At 44.4% G+C, this 8,353-nt stretch overlaps 1 protein-coding gene across 1 annotated transcript; it reads right to left on the minus strand.

Annotated features, from left to right (window-relative positions):
* Window positions 1–6,835: 6,835 nt before the first annotated feature.
* On the minus strand, window positions 6,836–8,045 carry LOC119403095 (serine/threonine-protein kinase VRK1). The gene is made up of 2 exons (XM_037670078.1): window positions 7,979–8,045; window positions 6,836–7,881 (listed from the first exon to the last, which is right to left on the minus strand). Exons 1-2 carry the CDS (start codon window positions 8,043–8,045, stop codon window positions 6,836–6,838), a joined length of 1,113 nt encoding a protein of 370 aa, XP_037526006.1.
* Between the last annotated feature and the right edge of the window lie 308 nt (window positions 8,046–8,353).

An 8,353-nucleotide genomic window follows, 5' to 3' on the forward strand; every position in this document is an offset into this window, starting at 1 on the left:
TCTCAAAGGAATGCAGAATGATATTATGAAAAAACATGTTGCATCATTTTTATTAGAACAAAAGCAGAAAATGTCAAACATTGTGTTTCCAGAGCGTGGTGGCTACTGCGTAAAGGACATCTCTAGTAACAAGAAAATACAGTAACACGTCTTTTTTCTTCTCTGAGCTTCACTAAACAACAGTAATGATCTATGGTCGGAAATTGGCAACTGTTTTGTAAAGAAAAAGACAGTTCCAATAAAATGCATTCGCGTGGTTTGCGACTTCAGGCCAGTCTTAGACATCCCTCAGTCCACAGTAGGCACTTTCAGTTATAGCCTCCTTTTCTTTCATCTATTTCAGTTGAGTATAATTCATATCTTGAGTGCTAAAGAACGCATTCCCTCCATGCGTCTCTTATGATGATGTGCTGTGCCAGAATTGAGAGGTTGGTATAAAAGCCACGGTCTCTTCACGAATGGAAATGAATTTCTGGAGAGCGGTCGCCAAGAGGTGTTGTTTTTGTTGGCCCAAATGTGTACGTTGTCAAACCTTATGTGATCAATGCAGAATTTAAAAAGAATCGATTACGTGAAGATTGGTGGCAGCAGTTCTGGCCACGGACAAAACATGTTTTGTTTTCATTGCATCTGCTTTGTTTTGCATCTCCTTGTGGCTCTTGAAGCAGTGCTGGCAGATCTGGTTTCCCTCTTGAGCGCGTATCCTACTTCATGACCCTCCGCAAAAGAGACTTGATCTGATATCTTCTACATAACGAAAATTCCGCTGCAGCGGAATTTTCTTTTTGTGCACCATGAGGCAGTCCGTACAAAATCTAGGTCATGGATATAACGACTACCCCTAGCCACCTTCAGAGCGTAGGACAGTGATCGCATCAAAGCGAAGCACAATTTGGATGCTTAACTTTTATCTCAGGTGGTGTTTGGTTGACTGGCACAGCCGTACTCGTTGCTGTCGTCTGCTCAGGCGGGCGTCTATCGTGCCGCCCTTTGCACCTGTCCGCCTAACGCATGCTACTCCGTTCACACGAAGGCGTGTTGAGCGGGCCACTCGATCCGCCACACGATCCGCACGGTGCGGATCCAGAGACTGGGCGGGAGAGCGACGAGCGGTGAAAAATGTATCGTGTAACCAACGCAGTCGACACCCCAGCAATTTCTCGTGCAGAGCGACAAAGCCTGGCAAACAATGTGTGGCTGCTGTGCTTAGGTTGCACTGCGGTACTCGCCGTTCACCTCTGTCGCCATTTGCGATTTCTCACATTCTTACAATGCATGATCGACTCGGCTACACAAATTTCGCGTTTAGCTTCCTTGCTTTTGTATACGGTAAGCGCATTTATTAAAAAAAAAATTATCCAGAGGAATGAAGATATCCGTGCTGCCCGTCGACGACGAATATAAGTGGTGTCGCAAATGCATTTATTTGGAACGATCTTTTTTTATTTACGAAACAGTTCCCACTTTCCGACAATAGATCATTACTGTTGTTTAGCGAAGCTCAGAGAAGAAAAAAACACGTGTTACTGTATTTTCTTGTTACTAGAGATCAGGGGCGTAGCCAAGGGGGGGGGGGGTTGGGGGGGTTCAACCCCCCCCCCCCGAAATTTTTCAATTTTGCTTGCGTATATAGACACGCACACATACAAACGCACGCACGAACATACATAAAGTATGGTTGAACCCCCCCCCCCCCCCGAAAAAAATTTCTGGCTACGCCCCTGCTAGAGATGTCCTTCACGCAGTAGCCACCACGCTCTGGAAACACAATGTTTGATATTTTCTGCTTTTGTTCTAATAAAAACGATGCAACATGTTTTTCCATAATATTATTCTGCAGTCCTTTGAGAACATTTTGGGGGACTTTGATCAAAATTGAAATTGGGTTTTTTTTATTATAAGTTTTTTAATCGAGGAGCACTTTTCTCTTTTTGGTGTTTCGAGCATGAAAATTTACTACTTTGAAAATTATTAGAGAAATACAAATGCAGAGGTTCATTATTCACATGAAGGCCTATTTATACTGCAAATATGAACAAGCTAAGATGCTCACAGAAGTAGCCATAGCGTCCCAAATTTGATTGATTTTCAAAAACGCAGCGTTTTTCGTGAATTTTTAAAAATACATAATTTGCTCAGAATTCTATAAAATGATAAGAGCTATTTCCTCTTTACTTCTACTTCCGCTAAAAAGAAAGATATTTGTAATATATAGCTTGAGTAGCTGCCAGAATGGTTCCGAAGTTACGAAAACGCACTCTTCGTAAAATGGACGTCGTCAACCAGCGACACTTGTCGAAATTTGCTGTGTTGAAAAAATTTTTTATTTGAAAACGAACTGCGATTTCGTGCTGTGCAGTCATATGTGCACAACATACAAAACTATCAGGAAAATCGGAAACTTCAAATATACACCCTTTTATGATCTTTCGTGGAATCGACCTCTTGGCGTTATCATTGGTTCAACCTTAGCTTTCTGCGCACTAAGTGCGTCTAAATGCGGGGTCTTCACTTTTTCGGCTTTGTTTTGCCAGCAAGAGAATTCAATTCTGCAATATCTTTCTGTAAACTGTACACAACAATGTGTCTTCCCCAACTTGAATATGCATTTTTCTTTGTAAACTTTGTCACGGTATAATCACACGCCCTGAACTTCTCAGTTGTATATCCATTTTTTTTGTATTCCACGAAAGTGTTTTTTGTATTCCACGTAAGAACACTGGCCTTTTCATGTAGCTAACTGCCATTGCCGACACTGAAGCGTGCACAGAATACAAAGCCTTAAAACGCTCATTTTCTGGATGGTGCTATTTTCAGTAAGTGGCAGTCACTGTTTTTTTTTTTTTGTCATACAAGTTTTGCGCTGTTTTAACATACCAGTTTTGCATATTATACAAGTTCTTTCATCCTTCCTTATGTATCCCGCTTAAACTGTGCTTTGTTGCATATGAGCAGTATTTGTCATCGCTGCCCTTTTATGCTCCTTTTGTTGTGTCACTAAAGCGAAGCCTTATAGCGCTAGGGCCCCGTGTATTTTCCCTGTGCGTCCACAAAAACGTATGTGCTTCAAAAATTAATCGTATCCTATCACTCATCACCGGTTCACTAAAGAAATGAAGAACGGAAACAAAGGCGGCAAACACGAATTACGATCGTGCACGAAAAGCCAAGCGCATACGCTAAGCCAGGCACGATGACGCATGTCGTGAAACGGAGAATATGCATACCTGCCAACTCTCCCAGTTTGCCCGGGAGACTCCCGAATTTCGAACGCGGCCCCGCCATGGTGTTGTAGTGATTATGGCGCTCGACTGCTGAACCGAAGGTCGCGGGATCGAATCCCGGCCGCGGCGGCCGCGTTTTCGATGGAGGCGAGAATGTTTGAGGCCCGTGTGCCTAGATTTAGGTGCACATTAAAGAAGCCCAGGTGGTCGAATTTCCCGGAGCCCTCCACCACGGCGTCTCTCATAATCATATCGTGATTTTGGGACGTTAAACCCCAGATATTATTATTATTATTATTATTATTATTATTATTATTATTATTATTATTATTATTATTATTATTATTATTATTATTATTATTATTATTATTATTATCGAATTTCGAACGCGAAAAGAAAATAACGAAAGAAAGTGGTTCTAGAATTTTCTCAAGTAACACTCGCCGCAATACACTGCGCATTTTGTCCGGTAATTACACACTCGTGCGCACGCCGTGTAATTACGAGTGCCAGTATGATCGCCGATGTCTAAACACTTTACTGGCACTCATTCAGAGCAGTCTGTAACGTTGCTGCGGCCCTGAGAAACAATTAAAATGCACTCCAGTTTTCTTTTGTCGTGCCTCCCCCCTTCCTCCTCCCCGCTTAACGAACCTCTCGAACTGCAAGGTCTCCAGGTTGGCAGATACGAATAGGCCAAAAATACGCAACTACCATGCTTCTCAAATGGAAAACTACACACACACACACCACACACACACACACACACACACACACACACACACACACACACACACACACACACACACACATATATATATATATATATATATATATATATATATATATATATATATATATATATATATATATATATATATAATTTATTTATTTGTTCATTTGCCACGTGAACATATATCGGTGATACTTAAAGTATGCTTAAGGCGAAGTCAAAAAAAAAATGTCAAACGAGAAAAAGCGGGCTAGTAAGTGTCTCCAAAAAGAGAGTAAACGTTTTTTTTTTAATGTAGGAAACAAAGGAGGATAGGAATAAGAAGAGAAATAATGTATAGGAACACCTATCACAATGCATAACAATACATGCAGAGTAGGAAAATTATCGAGGAGATTCTAGGACCATGGTTGACAATAATTCCAGCGTAGCTTTGTGGTCCTAATATTGAGTTAGGACCACAAAGAGAAATACATCAAATGCTGTTCGAGCAAGATGAACTTGCTGAAATTTTCTCAGCGGTGCATACTGACAACTGTGTGAAGTTGATAAATCTAACAGCAAGGGTTCAGGCGTTTCACTATGGTGTCCAAAAGCCAGGCACGAGGGGCTCGGTTGACCTATACACATGTGTCATTTTCGAGTATCCGATACATCTAAAAGCGGATGGTCGCTTTTATTCCCACACCCTCCATGAACTTTGTATTGGTCAAAATAAAACCATTATTATTATTATAACTTGATCCAGACATATCTACTGCGGCGAGTCGAAGCACGGCCAGAGAGTGAAATAGAGATCAGATCACATTTCCGGTTGGAAGAAACAAAGAAGAATGTAATGATGAGCGAACAAGTCAGAGACGCTGAACCGATTGCACATTGCTGCTTACAGGTGAACATGCTCACAAGTTTCGCCAACTAGTGTGAGAGACGTACTCCATGGTAAAAATCAAGCTTAATCTTACAACCATATGCAACACAGGCACAAACACATGCTTTGCAGTAAAGTGAATCGCTAAAGCGTGCGAAACCCGGGGTGGTGCCTCGACACGTCTGTGCCTGTGCTTTCCTTTCCGTCAGCATTTATGCCTTTCGTTCTTGATACGTGTTAAACGCTGAAAATACTTAAGGTATCTAATGGCGCAAATCCAAAAGTTCGCTTTAGTCATCCACTGCATGAATAACGGGCGACAGTGGCGGAAACGAAAAAGCTCCCAATGCAACGCGAGTTCTCGTCTTCACGCAGTTAGCCTCAAAGGCGCCTGCACTTTCTACACCGCCGTTCTCACACTCTCAGCCTCATTTCTACGACTCTGAGTCCAGTTGCCTCGTATAAGAAGGATGGGTGGATGCTATGAGCGTCCCCTTTATAACGGGGCGGTGACATGTTTGCCACCATGCTCAAAGAAAAAAGAAAAAACTTCCTTGTTTCATGCTGGCCTAATACCTTATCTACATTGATTAAATCTATGTTATTACACCAAACAATTATAAATTCACGGTCTATCTCTCTGCCTCTTAAGGCAGAATGACCTTTTTTTTCCCCATTATTTATTTTTGTACTTTATCTCTACTTTTCTGCCACCAATACTCTAACCGTCTCTTACTTATTTCTATTGCGGACGTGCTCAGCTTTCCATTGTTGTCCCTAAAACCCAAGGCTTCCTGTAGACTCGTGCCCACAAGTATACGTGGGTGAATATCGCTACATTCAATAAGTACATGTTCCATCGTTTCCTTAGTTCCCCCGCAGCATGTACATTGTTCTTCTTCGTTACTGAATCTCGCTTTATAACTACGCGTTCTAAGGCAGCCCGACCTTGCTTCAAACAGCAAAGCGCTTCCCCTTGAATTATCACAAAACCTTTCCCTCCTTATTTCGTTTTTTCCCTTTCGGTAGTTACTCAGAGCCGGCTTCTTTTCCATCGCTGTCATCCAATAAGTCCTCTCCGCCTCTCTGACCTTCCGCTTAATGCTTCTTGTTGCCATATCGCCCGCACTGCTAGCCGCATATTTACTGGTGAGCCTCCTAGTTCTTTTTCTCCACTGCGTGTCAACGCTTTTTCTATACAAATACCTGAAAACCTTCTCTGCCCATCTACTCTTCTTCATTTTCCTCAGCCTCTCTTCGAATCTCATTTTGCTCTGAGCTTCCCTCACTTCAAAGCCTGTCCATCCCAATCACCCTTTACAGCCTCATTTGTCGTCTTCCCGTGAGCGCCCAACGCGAGGCGGCCCACCGTCCTTTGATTTACATCCATTCCTGATTGTACCTCTGACTTCATGCACACCACTGAGTTCCCAAATATAAGCCCCGGGACCATTACACCCTTCCACAGCCCTCGAAGCACCTCGTACCTATTGTATCCCCATAAAGCTCTGTGCTTCATAATTGCAGCATTCCTCTTTCCCTTTGCTACCGATGCTTTCTCTTGTACCTCCATATATCTGTCCCCCTCATTTACCCATACTCCGAGGTACTTGTACTCGCTTATCCTCGGTATTTTTTGGCCCTGTATGAAGACCGCATGGTCTTCGTGATCATTGAATACCATCAATCCACATTTTGTTGAAGACGCAACGGCAGAAAAACGCCATCTGTCACACTTGATTATTTATTAAGTTATTTCAAACTAAAAAACAAGTAGCTGGCGTGCGTGCAAGTTATTAAAGCATGTGACGCAATATATCCTTAATAGTTGAAAGGTCTTGCAAAGCATTGACTCAGTAGTGAACGCTTTTTTCTTTCCTGTAGCATCTAGTCCCTTTAAGATCCCGTTGAACACTCGGTCTGATCACCGGTGGAATATATGGGACGCTTTCGGGGTCGTGCGGTCGCATTTCGCCGGTCACGGTGTGTTGCTCTTATTAGCGTGGACTAGCGTGGTTGCAGGCTTATGCATGTGAGGGCACCGCCCACACTGGCGACGGGCACCGTTCGCAGGCCCGAGATGCTGGAATGATTTTGACCGTTACCGCCCGGTGGCCGTACCCCTTCCTGCTGTTGTGCCAACAGAGCCTGCTTGCGCTGAAGCATCTCCAGCATGGTCGTAGTGGTGTTGTCCAGGCTCATGCTGTTCCTGTCCTCGCAGAAGCCGTTCCTACGAGAGCCTTCTGAGCTAGTCCGACCGGAGAGGGATGAGACCGCCTTCTTCAACGGCGTTCGTTCGGGCTCCAGCTTGAAGAGGCCCTCGAACACCGAGGTGGACTTGGTTGCCGCAGGAGACCAGCGGTTGTTTTTACGAATCGGCGCCGTATAGTCGCTGGTGACCTGGGCTGGCGGTGGCTTTTCTACGACATTCTCGCCTCCGCTCTCGCCAATGCTGTGCTCGGCAAGCATGATTTCTTGCAGCACAGATTTCTTTGGCAAGAACGAGTTGCACCGCAGCGTCCTCGGTGTCTTGAAAAATATCCTGCCGTCGGGCTTAAAACGCGGCACCTCGACGCCCTTCTCCGAGATCCTCTTTAGCCGCTTGTAGTCTGGCGTGTTCTCAAATTTCATGAAGGACACGAACTCCAGGAGCTCGCATGGAATATCCCGATGTGGGGAGCACTTGCTCAAGAGCAGCGGAACGTCTTCCATGGTCGTGCTCTTCCCTTGGCTGACATACTGGGGGTACTTGAGGTTGTCCTCCCAAGGCAGTAGGCAACAAAGCCACAGGAGCTGATTGTCCCTCAAATGTACCATGTCACCCCTTCGCGAGTGTGCACCAACGTGGGCGTCCCGACTCGTGCATTCTACGGTGCCGATCTGCGCCATCCTGATATCTTCCTTGTATTCCTTGTGCTTGCCATTTTGCGTGTACCGACAGGCCAAACCAAAGTCCAGGAGATACACCCTGTTCTCACGGCCTTCGTCGAAAACAAGTAGCCGGCTGTAGGCCTTCACATCGGCGGGGATGGGCTCGTAGCTGTGTTCACGCTCTAAAACGCCGATCACGAGCATGCCGAGGCTGAAGGCAGTCTTCAAGCCATGCGTCTTGCCCTGCTGGTCGAGGACCTTCAGTAGCTCCAACCGTACCCGCGACCATGAACCGGTACTTGACGCCATTCTGCTTGTGGGACCCAGGACTTCGGAAACGGGGCATGCGAGAAAGGTGCACAGCATGCACAGAAGCGCTTCTTCTTTTTCTACTTCTTCCCCTGCAACGGGTAAGGATGTATCCCACTTTACAGCTTCATCATCATGTAACGTGGCGTATCGCTATATGCTCTCAGGGTATGATCCAGCGTTCGAGACAGCCACAAAAGATGTTCAATATAGGTAGCTGATTTATTTATTTATTTATTTATTTATTTATTTATTTATTTATTTATTTATTTATTTATTTATTTATTTATTAGAGCAAAAGTCTTTGATGCCTCATCAAACGCGAAAATCGACCCTCGGCGTCAA

Source organism: Rhipicephalus sanguineus, chromosome 1 (assembly GCF_013339695.2).
Source record: "Rhipicephalus sanguineus isolate Rsan-2018 chromosome 1, BIME_Rsan_1.4, whole genome shotgun sequence".
NCBI lineage: Eukaryota > Metazoa > Arthropoda > Arachnida > Ixodida > Ixodidae > Rhipicephalus > Rhipicephalus sanguineus.